The sequence below is a fragment of the Mobula hypostoma genome, chromosome 8 (assembly GCF_963921235.1).
Source record: "Mobula hypostoma chromosome 8, sMobHyp1.1, whole genome shotgun sequence".
Lineage (NCBI taxonomy): Eukaryota > Metazoa > Chordata > Chondrichthyes > Myliobatiformes > Myliobatidae > Mobula > Mobula hypostoma.
In genome coordinates, this window is record NC_086104.1 from 97,656,438 (window position 1) to 97,671,516 (window position 15,079).

General features: G+C 39.8%; 1 protein-coding gene across 2 annotated transcripts in view; it reads left to right on the forward strand.

The window, feature by feature from the left end:
* Window positions 1-15,079, forward strand: part of prkn (parkin RBR E3 ubiquitin protein ligase) — a 1,192,578-nt gene that overhangs the window by 689,143 nt on the left and 488,356 nt on the right. For both annotated transcript variants that reach the window (XM_063056415.1, XM_063056416.1), the window contains exon 7: window positions 9,829-9,965. In XM_063056415.1, the coding sequence (XP_062912485.1) occupies window positions 9,829-9,965 (137 nt within the window). The remainder of the gene's footprint in view (window positions 1-9,828; window positions 9,966-15,079) is intronic.

A 15,079-nucleotide genomic window follows, 5' to 3' on the forward strand; every position in this document is an offset into this window, starting at 1 on the left:
ACATGTACATGTAACGAGAGCTGTATAACTCATTTCCTTCTATCTTAGGCCACAAACTTATCAATCACCCCTGCTGTGGACACTTTCTGAAGGTCTAAGATCTGTATGCGCCACAACCACTGGACTAAGTGTGTAAATGTAGGAGGGGACTATGTTGAAAAATAAATGTGCTAGGTTTTCTAAAATTGACTCCTTCTACCTTAGGCCACAAACAATCACCCCTCGTATTTGCATCAAATCAATGAGATTGTCCTGGGGGGAGCATGCTAGTGTCACCACACTTCCGGCACCAACATAGCATGCCCTCAACTCATTAACCCTAACCCTACATCTTCGGAATGTGCAAGGAACTTGGAGCATCCAGAGGAAACCCAGACAATCAGGAAGACAACATACAAACTCCTTACAGATAGTGGTGGGAATCGAACGCCAATCCATGATTGCTGGCACTGTGAAGCAATTGCACTAGCCCCTTTGTTACTATGCCGCTCATCTTGCCTAACAGGAAAGATTAACTTCACACAGAGAAGATGCCATTGCTTTAAATGCCAATCCCCATCTTCCAACAGTTGGGAGACAGATCAAGCACTACTGTCTAAAATGTAGAAGAAAGAATCAAGGAGGCGAACAGGCAAGAATTAGACATCTTCATAGAACCTAAAGGTCTATGAGCAGCACCCATTAAATTTCCTATATCTGCTGGGAAGAAGGAAAAGTCTCAGTTGTCCTGTACTTGCCTGCCTGTAAATGTTTGTTAAATAAATTAGCCTTTTTTTTTGAAGAAACCAACTGTTTCTTTCCATTGTAGTCACTCCAAAATAACTACAATGAAAAGCTGTTGAAACACATTCACAGGTGAAATTGCAAAAATGGAAGCATGAGAAGAACTGAGAATAAATGCAGTGAACCTGATAACTGGAATTATGAAAACAACATTAAACTCTGTATCACAGACGAACATACAAGATGATTGAGAAATACAAGCTCAATGTTCTACCTAGGTAAGGTCGTTCTGGATGGAAAATAGTATGGTCTTTTCAATGTCCACATCATCCAGAGTCACCAAGACAAGCTGAACAAATGAATGGAACCACCAAAAATGACCGACTAACTATCATGAGGAAGGTGTATCATGGTTTATGGATACTCTTATAGTCTTGTGTAGCATCAGAACAAACCAAACAAGAATACTAAGTTCAGTCCATTTGAGGTGTTAACGTGTGACATCCTGTGTCATTGTCAGAGGACCTGAATAGAGAGGCATTAATATCCTAGCGGTAAGGTTTGTTAATGCGGCACGGTGGGGTTTAAACTGGAGTTGCAGGGTAGGGAACCAGAGTGTCTGAATAGTTAATGGAGAGGTTGTGGAGGCAAATGTTGGTAAGACCTCATGCAAAATTAGGAGTTAAAAGGTTGAGCATGGTGCAACTAGTGTAAGAAGTATCGTAGGAAAGGCGGATAGTAGTGCTGAAGACGAGGTAGCTGGATTACAAAGAGAGGCAACGTGTAGTGAGGAGAGGCTGCTAGTAGGGCAAAATTGCAGTCAACAGGATGAGTTGGAGTGTAAAAGGTGGACAAAATCGAAAAGGGTGAATACAGGACTGAAGATGTTATATTTGAATGCACACAGAATAAAGAACAAGGTACATGAACTTGCAGCACTGTTGCAGATTGGCAAGTATGATGTCATAGGCATCACTAGGTCATGGCTGATAGATTATAGAAGGGAGCTTCAATGTCCAGGGAAACACATTGTATCAAAAGCACAGGCAGGAAGGCAGAGGGGGCGGCATTGCTCTGTTGGTTTAAAAAAATGAAATTAAGTCATTAGAAAAAAGGTGACATAGGGTCGAAAGGTGTTGAATCATTGTGGATAGAGCTAAGGAACTACAAGGGTGAAAATACCCTGATGAGAGTTGCATATACACCCACAGATAATAGTCTAAAAATTACAATGGGAGATAGAAAATGCATGGCAAAAGGGTAATGTTACAATAGTCATGTGGGACTTTAATATGCAGGTAGATTGGGAAAATTAGAGAATGATCTTGGGAAACTGAAAGGTCTAAAGGTAGATAGGTCACCTGGACCATGGTGTTCACCCCAAGATTCTGAAAGAGGTGGCTGATGAGATCATGGAGGCATTAGTAATGATCTTTCAAGAATCACTAGATTCTGGAATGGCTCTGGAAGACTGGAAAAGTGCAAGCGGCTCTCCACTCTTCAAGAAGGGAGATAGGCAGAAGAAAGGAAACTATAGGCCAATTAATCTGACATTAGTGGTTGGGAAGATGTTGTTATTAAGGATGAGGTCTCAGGGTACTTGGAGGTACATGAGGCTGCTTAACAAGCTATGAGCCCATGATATTACAGGAAAGATTCTAGCATGGAATCAGTGGCTGACTGGCAGGAGGTAAAGAGTGGGAATGAAGGGAGCCTTTTCTGGCTAGCTGCCAGTGACTAGTGATGCTCCACAGGGGTCTATGTTGGGACCAATTCTTTTTACATTATATATCAATGAGTTGGATGATGGAATTGATGACTTTGCTGAAAAGTTTGCAGATGATATGAAGATAGTGGAGGGCAGGAAGTAGAAAGGTGACAGAAGGACTGAGACAGATTAGGAGAATAGGCAATGAAAGGGCAGATGGAATACAGTGTTGGGTAGTAGGTAGTCATGCATTTTGATAGAAGAAATGAAAGGGTTGACTATTCTCTAAATGGAGAGAAAAAACAAAAAAACTGAGGAGCAATGGGACCTGGGAGTCCTTGTGGAGGATTCCCTAAAGGCTAATTTGCTGGTTGAACCTATAGTGAGGAAGGCAAATGCAATGTTAGCATTCATTTCAAGAAGACTAGAATGTAAAAGCAAGAATATAATGTTGAAACTTTATAAACCACTGGTGAGGCCTCACTTGAAGTATTGTGAGCAGGTTTGGGGCCTCTTATCTCTTAAAGGATGTGCTGAAACTGGAGACGGTTCAAAGGAGGTTCACAAAAATGGAATTCTTTGTTACAGACAGCTGTGGTGGCCAAGCCTTTATGTATATTTAAGACAGAGGTTGATAGGTTCTTGATTGGTCAGGGCATGAAGGGATATAGGGAGAAGGCCGAGATTGGGCTGAGACAAAAATTGGATCAGCCATGATGACATGGCAGAGTAGACTTGATGGGCCAAATGTCCTAATTCTGCTCTCATATGTTATGGTCTTATGGTGAAAGTTTAGTATGCTCCTAGTGGTCACAGTGTATATATGCAGTTGTTCACTGTGTCCCCGAGTGGTTAAATATGTATGATTCTAAAAGCTTCTCTTGATAATTGTGTTTTTTGAAGAAGTGGTATATCATTAGCTAATTCTTACATACAAATTTGAATGGAATTTTTCTCATCTATGGGGTATAAAAATAGCCAACCACAAGGCAGCGCCATCTTAGTCGCTTTGTTTTCCACTGTTCTGCCTTCCACTACTAGCCTCTGCTCCTGTTACTATTTGTTCCAATTTTCCTTTGTTCTATCAACACTTAATAAAATGATCCTGAAGCAACAGGTTTTGTGCCTCTTTCTTGAATTCTGAAAAAAAACTTGGATTAAAACATCAGAGTCCAACACAACCTAGACTTCAGGTTGGGTCCCTGGATACCTGCAGTGTTCCTCCACCATCCTGAGGTTCTGCAGGAGTTTTAGACTGGTCTTGCTAGAAAGGTGCACTGTCTTTGATATGTAGTTTAATTTGACAAGTAAATAAGAACATGATTTTCAAGTAGTTTTCTTTGCATTCACTCTTATTCCTGCTTTGGAGTTAATTTTTTAACGGTGGGGGGAATTCCAAAAGTCTATTCACTTCAGGATTAATAGCATTTTGAGTTATAGGAAAAATACCCTCTTTAACCATTTTTTTTAGGATTCTGCTGTTTACTCTTACCGAATGCAATTAGTGCAGATGTAACACAATGACAAACATTACTCCTCGGGATTTTGTCCCTTTTTTAATAGCATATCTGTTAATGCTTGTTTAATTTGCAGTTCTGTTCACAGGAGGAACTGCTTATGCTAAACATTTGCTATGCACCATGAGCAGCCTTTAGCTATTTCGCTTCGCATTAATAATACTTGTCAGCTGCAGCCACCGGTTTCTTGACTGGCAAAGGTGTTTTACTCCTGAGTGAGTCCCTTACCTTAACAAGATTGTTGGTCAAAATATTTAAATTCCCTCTTGTAAAACTCCCATCTTTGCACTGTAGCTCTGGGCATTTAAATGTGGGGGACTGATAGGCCTGGTTAAAGCAATAAAGATGTCAGTGCTTTACTTGAATGGCTCCATTCAGGCAATTTCCACATTTAACTGCTGTATTTAACCAGCCGCTTGCACCAACATCAAAGAGAGGTGCTTTTCTGACTCATATTTGCTGCTTACACAACTGCAATGACATTTCAACTGTCTTATCAATTTAATGCTGTACCTTTGCTTCCAGACCATCATAAGTAAAGACAGTTTTAGAGTCTAGTGTCAAATGTGGGGGCTAATTAAAGATTGGAAGTGACATAGTTCAATTGGAATCCAGGTTTTAAACCTGTGGACCACAACATGTGAGGGAGTGAGTCACCTGTGGTAAATTGATAAACTACCAAAAGTTAAATGAGCAGTAGTTAAAAGAATTAAGACACAATTTGCAGCAAATCTAGAACTCTCTATAGATTTTACACGAAATAAACAGAAAAAATGATCTAGCATGGCTGACAAGGAAAGTTGAAGAGTGTACGTATTAGATCAAAGGAAGAAGCTTATAATGTGTGCAAAAACACAGCAAGCCTTTGGGGGGGAGAATAACAACAGTAGTGGTTTAAGAAAGTGATAAAGAAAGAGCAAGAAGCATAAAGTCAGACTGTAAAAGCTCCGCAACATGTCGTAGGAAAACAAAGCAATTAAATTCATGCAACACAAACACACAATTCTCCTCACCTTTTTTTTCCCCCAGTCCTGATGAAGGGTCTCAGCCAAAACATTGACTGTTTAATCTTTTCCATAGAAGCTGCCTGGCCTGCTGAATTCCTCCAGTGTTTTGTGTGAGTTGCTTGAATTTACAACATCTGCAGATTTTCTCCTGTTTGTGATTCTACAACTAAATTCATGATGGATCCCTTATAGACTGGGACAAGAAAAATTACACCGGAAAGTAATGAAGTGGCAAGGAAATTAAAGAAGTGTTGTGTTTCTGTCCTCATGAGAAAGACAATGAAGATCTTGTAAAAACAATGGATAGCAATAGGTATAGAATGAAGAGAGTTGATTTTTTTTAATGGAGAATATAATTGGACTGAAAATCAATAGACCAGAATTTGATAATTTGCAAGGTTTGGAATTCTGACTGTAGAGAACATGGATGGATAGTTGTCATCTCCCAAAACTCTATGGATTAGAAAGCAGTTTGCATAAATTTAGCAAAGGATGGAGATTGAGAAAACGGAACTATCAATCAATTCGATATCATTGTTAAGCAAGTTGTAACAGAACACACTGAAAGTAGTAATAGGCTTTAGTGGAATCAGTGCAGATTTATGAAAGGAAAATAGTGTTTGACAAAGTTGTTAAGAGCTTTTTCAGTTGTAACTGATGGAATGTATGGAGGAACAATGAATGTGTTGTATTTACAATGTCAAAAGGCCTTTAGTAAGATACCACTCAACATTTTTTAAGTGTAATTTGAGCGATCGAATTGGAGATAATAAACTGGCATGGATTGAGAGTTGGTTATCAAATAGAATACCGAGAATAGGAATGAAAATGCCATTTTTGGCTTGGCAAGCTGTGACTAATAAGAGTGTTGCATGTTTTAGCACTGGCCCATCAGCTGTTCACAATCTAAAATAATGATTTGGATAGGGGGACCTTGCAATATTCTATCACGGTTATTATTGTGTTATAGATTTATTGAGTATACCCACAAGAAAATGAATCTCAGGATTGTACATGGTGACTTATTTGTACTTTGATAACAAAATTACTTTGAACTTAATATGTGCACTGATAATGTACAGCTGAGTACCAGAGTGAGTTGTGTTGCAGAGGTCTGAGGGGTACCCTAGACAGTCGGGATGAAAAAGCATGGACAAGGCAGTTGGAATAAAATGTGAAAAATATGATATTTTAAAAAAATACGATTTTTTTCACCACTTTGGTGAAAAAAAAGATAATATCTTTTTGAAAGATTGAAGGGCATTGATGTTCAGAAGAGCTTATTGTCTGACAGTGTGCTGGCTTTTATTGCAAGGACTTTTGAGATCAAGTGCAAAGATGTCTTACTGGAATTTTTTTAGGCCCTTGTCTTCGACCATATCAGGAACGGTGAACATTCTTCCATCTCTGTGATTGAAGGTATACAACAATGGTTTGTCATATTGGTTCCTGGGACTTGGAACATTTTTCATCAGAGCAGGACGAATATGATTGTGCCTATAGTTTAAGGGAACAAGATGTGATATCTGTTAATTGTACAACATTTCAGCGTGGCCTGACAGAGTCCATGCAGCGTTGGTGGTTCCACTGGCTGGTGTGTTTGGCACCATGGGTGACAATCTCAGAAGAAGTAATTGGCTTTTCAAGACTGAGGTGATAATTTTTTTTTTTACCTTTAGAACAGTGAATTTTTGGAGTTCTCTATCCAAGAGTGCTATGGAAATCCAGAACCCGAATACACTCACGGCATATTTACGACTTAAGAAAATCAAGAAACGGCCATCAGTAGACAAGAAAGCTCCTCAAGCCAGCACAGCCAATTAGTAACATGATGGCTATTCCAAATATGGCCTCAGAACTACTATCCCTATGTCTCCCCATGCCCGTTTACTTCCATGTAGTTAAGTGTCTGTCAAGATCAATTTTGAATATATTCCATAACTCTGCTTCCGCAGTTCTCTGGGGTGGAGGATCGTGAAGCTTTATGACCATCTGAGAGAAGAAATTGCTCCTCGTGTCCATTTTAAATGGGAAACCCTTTGTTCTGAAGTAATTTCCTCTAGTTGAAGATATTTCCACAAAGGAAAACTTCCAATGATGTAATGTTCCCACCTCCATTTCAACCAGCTGATTTTATCCTCTCATCAAAGTAGAAGGGTATTTTTCCCGAGCTCTTCATGGTGTCTAGTAGTAATTATGTTGGTGCCAATGAAACTTTATGCAGCCTTTATCTGTTTCAAACGTCAATGAATTTCTTCCTCTCAACCCAGCCAAATTGGACCTTTGCATTGATACTTTAAATACTTGAGTGAGTATCCATCTTTCCATATACATCCCATAAGTGCTTCCAGGTGACTAAACATTTTAATTCTGATTCTCATTCCCATTCCAACATGTCGGTCCATGGCCTCCTCTTGTGCCATGATGCGCCCACCCTCAGGTTGGAGAAGCCATACCTTATATTCCATCTGGGTAGCCTCCAACCTGATGGCATGAATATCGATTTATCCTTCCGATAAAAAAATCCCTCCCCCTCCCTCTTCTGCTATTCCCCACTCTGTTCTCTTACCAGGTCTCACTTACCTATCACCTCCCCCAGGGTCCTTCCTCCTTCCCTTTCTCCTATGGTTCACTCTCCTGTCCTATCAGATTCCTTCATCTCCAGCAATTTACCTTTCCCACCCACCTGGCTTTATCTACCACCTTCTAGCTAATCCTCCTTCCCCTCTGCCCACCTTTTTATTCTGGTGTCTTCCCCCTTCCTTTCCAGTCCAAAAGAAGGGTATTGGCTTGAAATGTCAACTGTTTATTCATTTCCATAGATGCTGCCTGACACCCAGCATTTTGTGTATGTTGCTTTGTTACTTTAAAAGTCACTTGCTTGGGTAGGTATGTGGCAAAAGAGGGGAGGAGGGTGGTGACATTAATGGTTATGTGAGAGAGAACAAGTTGCAAAATTATAAAGTAGCAGAGGGGGAATAGGACTGAAGAGATTGCTCGATTGGAAGCTGGCATGAGTCCAGTGGCCTTCTGTGTCATTGTAAGTAACCTGGTCTCCTCATTAGAATTAAAATACTAATAGTTTGCCTGCATTGCATACCATTGATAGAAGCATTGAACTTACTTGTGGATTTCCCAAAGGACCTCATCACTCCTATAGAACACACACAAAATGTTGGAGGAACTCAGCTGACCAGGCAGCAATTCAAAATCCCATCACTTCTATTTCCAGCTTTCAAAGTGCCTGCCTGCATATCAAGGCCAATGATTCTATTGTGTGGCATGAAACTTTTTCATGTAGAAGAAAAAACACTGCACGAAGACCACGAGGAAGTGGAAGAGAATGAGTAGCAATGGAAACAGCGGATTTTTTAATGAAAGTTCATTCCAGGCTGTCCTTGGGTTACAAACATCTGACTTATGGATGCTCTGACATATGAACGAGCTCCCGTAATATTAAATTCGATAGCCAGTGTAGGTACTATGTTCATACATATGAAAGGGAAGTCGTTTTCTCTTTCAATCTACTTTTAGTAAATATTCCTTCTTATTCACCTTGTGTGCTTTTGGTGCCATTCATGACAATGCTGTAGTTGGAGTGATTTTTGTGTATCTTCTGATTTATGGGCATAATCAACTCCAAGGATGTCTGTGCAAAAGGGTTCTTTTTGTTATCTAGATATGGCTTGTAAATGATGAAAGTAATGAAACTACAGGTGTAAAAGAGCCCAGTCAAGGAAGACAGAAGTATATTTTGATGGTTCAAGGCTAGAAAATTCAGAGAGTGATAAAGTCTTCATGGGATTTGAATGTGGAGGCATGACTTGCATCTGCAATACTGCTGGACCTGAGCTAATTTATGCCCGTGAAGATTGGTAACAGGTGAATTGGGCATTGTATTTTTGGATGCATTTCCAAGTTCATTGGGAATGAAAGATGTGAGATCTGTCTGGAGACCATTGGAATAATTGGACGGGAAGAAACAAAAGTATGGACGTACTGGACCATATGCCTTTAAATGCGCATAAAATGATCCCAAATAGGTCAACAGTGACATGTGACAGCAATATCCTGCTTTTGAAATGATTTAGATTTGGACCTAACCAGTTTCAATATCCTGCAAATATTATGTTCTGATATTAACTTTATAGCCATGATGAAATGGCAGAGCAGACTCGATGGCCCTAATATAGCTCCTATGTCTTATGTCTTATAGTCTGCTTTACTGACAGTAAAGCATTTGAAACAGTGTGAGGTTGTGATAGGTTGTATGCAAATACAAATTCTTTCTTTCATATTTTTTTCTCATTACTTTACGGAATATTCCTGGAGATGTGTGCCTCAGTCAAATGAATAATTTGCATAAAAAGTACATTAATGGCTTCTTTTGAAATAATGTATCTAGCTGTGTAAGAATCATATAATTTTCCAATATATGTATTAAAAATGTCCTACTTAGGCTCAGGGAGACTTTATAATGTATTATTTATTTTTGCTGAAGGCAAATTTAAATAGCAGTCATTTTCCAGTTGCTGAATTGGTAGGTGCCATACGTGGTGTGATAGCAGTCCATAGAGACTACAGGCCATTCCATGGGAATGCTGGTTCATAAAAGGGAAAGTTATTAAAAGCCTCTTTTTTTTATTATTGTACCATAATTCCAGTTCAAAATGCCTGTGTGTTGAAAGGTTGAGTTTGGTAGGTTATTGAATAGCTCGTGTGAAGAATAGCTTTGAGGCTGAGGTATTGGATATCGACAACTCCCTGTGAAATTGTTCTAACATGAGACAGCTCCAACAGGACAAAAAGAGGGATTGGGGCATTAGGACTGAAAATAAAACATGATTGTGTTCTTTTTCTTTCCCTGCCTTAGAGATCCAGTGTTGGTATTTCCTTGTGAGGAGCAGCATGTCATATGCTTGGATTGCTTCTACCTATACTGTGTGACACGGCTGAATGACCGGCGATTTATCCATGACCCACAACTTGGATATTCTCTCTCCTGTGTTAGTGAGTACCGTACTGAAACATGGCTCCTTTCACTCTCTTCTTTGGTCACATGAAAGCTTTGGTTTACTAGAACTGTGAAGATGCATGAGTATTAACATCAGTGGTGTAATTGGACATGAAGAGTTTCAATGACAAAGAACAGTTTAATATTTTGGTCAGAAGCTTCTGAAGGAAAAGAAGACCATGACAAACCTAGATAGGAAGGATGACACTGTGATCAAAAGAGAATTGGAGTATTCTGTCAATCAGGCGAGCTTACAACAGTCCCATCTCTGGAAATATTCATGGGAATGTTCTTGCTTAACCACCCTTGTATAGAAGCTCTTACCCATCACTCTCTCACCTATAGGATTCATTTCTGTTGTCTGCTTCTACTGTTTTGCAATTTAGAACGATGTAAGCTGAGACCTCCTCTGACGTGTACAAGTAGAAGTGGTGAAAAGGTACCGTAAAGGTGATATTGAGACAGATGGCATAGATGCACTTCAATGCAAGTCAAATAAGTGTAATCTGAGGTAGTATTACCTTGCTTTGGTGAAGTTACTACTTGGAGATGGTTCATGTGTCGCGTAACCACTAGCTGTTACAATGCTGAATTGTCAGCAGTGTGAAATGTCAGCATTTTTACAGTGTTTAAGTTTTCTATCTCATTCCCTTTAATAGTTAAAATATATCTTAAAATAACAGCAAAAATGGTTGGTTTTGATTGTTAATGTGCATCAGAATATCTCAGCCTGACTTAGTTTATTTCTCTTTTGTTTTTGTTTCATCACCAAGCACTTATTATGCCCTGCAGAAAATGGACTGGAGAAGTTACTGAGACAAATGACATTAGGGAACTGTATTATCATAAACAGATAATTAATTCCAGTATCACTGCTCTTTCATTTCATACTTAATAGTGATCATATCACAGTTCAATTACTAGAATTAAATTACTTTCCAAAATCCATTGACGAGAACATCTATTTTTATTCTGGTCTCCATATTATAAAATGGTTGTGAGGGCACTGAGCTTTAGAACAGATGAAGGCAAAGTGTATGCAGGAATTTAAATTTCCTGGCTTTTTGAAGGGCCAGTGCTGATCCTTAGCATTTTACAATAATTGTGTTCCCGTACCCACAACCTTCTGTGATTCATGTGTTCTTAGATGCCTTGTACCCTCCTTGTACAAGTGCAGGTATGAAAACATTCATCAGGATCAATATACAAAATATGCTTCCACTGACTGTTTCAAATCCAGAAGACATAAAAATAAGGTTGTTACCATGCTATCCATAAAGTTACTGCAGTTACATGCAGTTACTGAGGCAAATAACAGGGAACTAAATAAAGGAGAAAGGTCAGAAGTAAAAATACATGTTGCATGTTTATATTGCATCACTGTCAAAATCAGGACATCTAAAGTTCTTCGCAGCCTTTTGAAGTGTAGCTTTGAAGGAATCACAACCGCCTATCAGTACCAGCCAGCTCTCACATTGATATGATGATCTTTTTTTATGTCATGTTGATTAAGGAGAAAAAAATCCACCAAAATTAACACCACCATATCCTTTACTTCTTCTCTACCTGATAGACAAAATGGGGTTAATGATTCGGAAAGGAAAATAGCACTTCCTTCATTGCTGAACTATCTTGGTCCTAGAGGTTTTGTGCTCACAACCTTAGCAACCTCACAACCATCATGAATCCACAACCTCTTGACATAGTTGGAGTGCAATCAATTGAAACTCCATATTGGGAGATGGATGATGTTAATCCATGAGATGAATTTTAGATGGAGCTTAAATCCCAGCCATGACCTCTTGAGTCAAATACCCTGTTCACAAGAAGACCACAGATGGTGGAATCTGGGGCAAAGCAAAAACTACTGGAGGGACTCAAACAGCATCTGTAGGGGAAAGGAATTTTCAACTCAAGCTGTCAACAACCCTGCCACAGATGCTGTTTGTCTGACTAAGTTCTACCAGCAGTTTGGCTTTTGCCTTGTTTTATTGAAGTAGATGTTGTGACATTTAGGATTTTGTATTCCCAAATCCATTTCGTACATCTAGAGACTCCTTGCAAACTATCTCTCCTCGAGTTGGAGTGGAGCCTGATTAACAATTACCAATCCCACATGGATTCCTCACGGGAAGTCAGACATGAGGAATGCGAGTGGCCATATGGCAGTGCTTAATTTCTAGTCCATAATTACTTTGAAGATAATCCCTTCCATGAGTTGATAGAAAGTGGATTAAACAGGGTGGTTGGCTGACGTATCCACATTATGCATCCTTAATGCATGCTTTTCATTAATTTTTCTGCTTCATTTTTTGGTTAAATGTTAATGTGCAGTATGAACAAAATACGCAAGTCATAATGATCTACAATTTATATTCTTCTTGTGTTACCAGCCATGGGAACCAGGATGATAGAGCTGAGGATGAGCCAGCAGGTTTGCAAGTCACTAATGGGTGTAATATGAATGTAAAAAAGGACAAGCCAATGATTGCATACAAATGCAGACAGAACAAAGAGTTAAATTGTACCACAAGAGGCAAAATTCAAAAGGGCAAAGAGTGCAGGACTGAAGGTGCTGTATTTAAATGCGCGTATCATTTGGAATAAGGTAGACAAATTTGTGGCGCAATTAGAGATTGGTCGGTATGACGTTGTGGGCATCACTGAGTCATGGCTGAAAGAAGGCCAGAGTTGGGAGCTTAACATTAAAGGATATACTTTGTATCAAAAGGACAGACAGTAAGGCATAGGCAGTGATGTGGCTCAGATGGTAAGAGATAGAATTCCATCTTCAGAAAGAGGTGACATAGGGTCAGGGAATGTCGAATCTTTGTGGGTGGTGTTGAGAAACTGCAAGGGTGAAACAAACATTATGAGAATCAAATATAGGCCCCCAAATAGTAGCCAAGATGTGGGGTCGAGTTTGCAAAGGGAGCTGGAAAAGGCATGTAATAAGGGTAATAGGGGATTTCAAAATGCATGGGGATTGGGAAAATTAGGTTAGTGCCTGTGAGATGGCTTTTTAGTGCAGCTTGTGCTTGAGTCTACTTGGGAAAGTAGGCTTAGACTGGGTGTTGTATAATAACCCAGATTTTATTAGGGAGCTTAATGTAAAGAAACCTTTAGGAGGCAGTGAATTTGAGAGGGAGAAGCATAACTCACATGTATCACCATTGCAATGGAATAAAGGGAATTACAGAGACATAAGAGAGGAGCTTGCACAGGTAAATTGAAGGAAGAATCTGACGGGGATGACGGCAGAGCAGAGATAGCTGAAGTTTCTGGCAATAGTTCACAAGGTGCAGGATAGGTAAGTCCCACAGAAGAAGTTGTTTTCAAATGGCAGGGATAGGCAACTGTGGCTGACAAGGGAAATTAAGGACTGTGTAAAAGTAAAGGAAAGGGCATACAAGGTAGCAAAACTGAGTGGGAAGCTTTAAAAATACAACAAAAGGCTATAAGAAGGGAAGAGATAACATTTGAGGGCAAACTAGCCAATAATATAAAGCAGGATACTAAAGGTTTTTTCAGTTGTATAGAGAGTAAAAGGGAGGTGAGAGTTGATATTTGACCACTGGAAAATGGTGCTGGTGAGGTAGTAATGGGCGACAAAGAAATGACAGATGAACTTAATGGGTGGAAGACATTAGCAATGTGCCAGAGGTCCGAGAGTGTCAGGCAGCAAGATTGTGTACTATTGCTATTACAAAGAAAAAAATGCGAGGCAAGCTCAAAGATCTTAAGGTGGATAGGCACCTGGACCAGATGGACTACATCCTAAGTCCTGCGAGAATATAAGGTGTTGTTCCTCCAACCTGAGTGTGGTTTCATCTTGACAGTGTCGCATTTGGCAGCTTTGGGTCTGTACTCACTGGAATTTAGAAGAATGCAAGGGGATCTCATTGAAATCTACCGAATGCCGAAAGGACGAGGTAGGGTGGATGTGTAGATGTGTAGAGGTGTTTCCTCCAGTGGGGGTACCCAGAACTAGAGGGCACAGCCTCAAAACTGAGGGATGACCTTTTAGAACAGAATTAAGGAGGTATTTTTTAGCCAGAGAGTAGTGAATCGGTGGAATGCTGTGCCACAGACTGTGATGGAGGCCAAGTCCGTGGGTATACTTAAGGTGGAAGTTGATCATTTCCTAATTGTTCGGGGCGTCAAAGACAATGGCGAGAAGGCAGGTGTAAGGGGTTGAATGGGATCCAGGATTAGCCACGCTGGAATGGTGGAGCAGACTAAATAGGTGGAATGGCCTAATTCTGCTCCTGTGTCTTATGGTCCTATGGCCTAACTCACTGACCACTTTACCAGTAATGAATCATTGTGTCTGTAGATTAGTGGAATATAAATTATGGGTTTCTCTCCTCTTGGCTCTCGCTTTAAAAGGTGAAGGATTCCTCAAAAATTTTCAACCTACATGCAATAGGTCACGACCCACCTTTATCCTTGTTCGGATTAATCTTGACTCTTGCTGCAAATGACTCTGCACCATGCAACTATAGAACTTCTGTACCCAATACACTTCTTTCTGTCAAAGTTGAAAATCAGAAGGCTTCTAATCCTCGGTGTCCAAAATGTCTCTGCTGTTTGCAATTGTCCATTTATAATGCTGGAAAAACAGAAAGGTTTCAGCATTGTATATGACTCATAAGAAGCTAGCAGGTGTACAGTAAATAGTTAAGAAGACTAATATTGTCTATTGCAAAGGGGGAGGCATTTGGATGGAGATATTGTTACAATTGTGCAGGGTGTACATGGAGTATTGAGCATAACTGTGGTCCCCTTACCTACAAAGAAACATCATAACATTGAAGGCAGTCCAAAAAACACACACAATATGCTGGAGGAACTCATCAAGCGAGGCAGCATATATAGATGGGAATGAATAGTTGACTGCTTACTCTCTCCATTGACACTGTCTGACTTGCTAGTTCCTCTAGCATTTTGGGAGGTTAAACTGGTTCAGTCTGTGTTCTTTGGAGTTTGGAAGAATAGGGGGTGACCTTTATCAAACATACAAGATTCTAAGGGATCAGAACAGGGTAGATATTGAAATATTCTCAGTACGGGGCAGTTTCAAATGAGGGGACATGGTTTCAAGGCACAA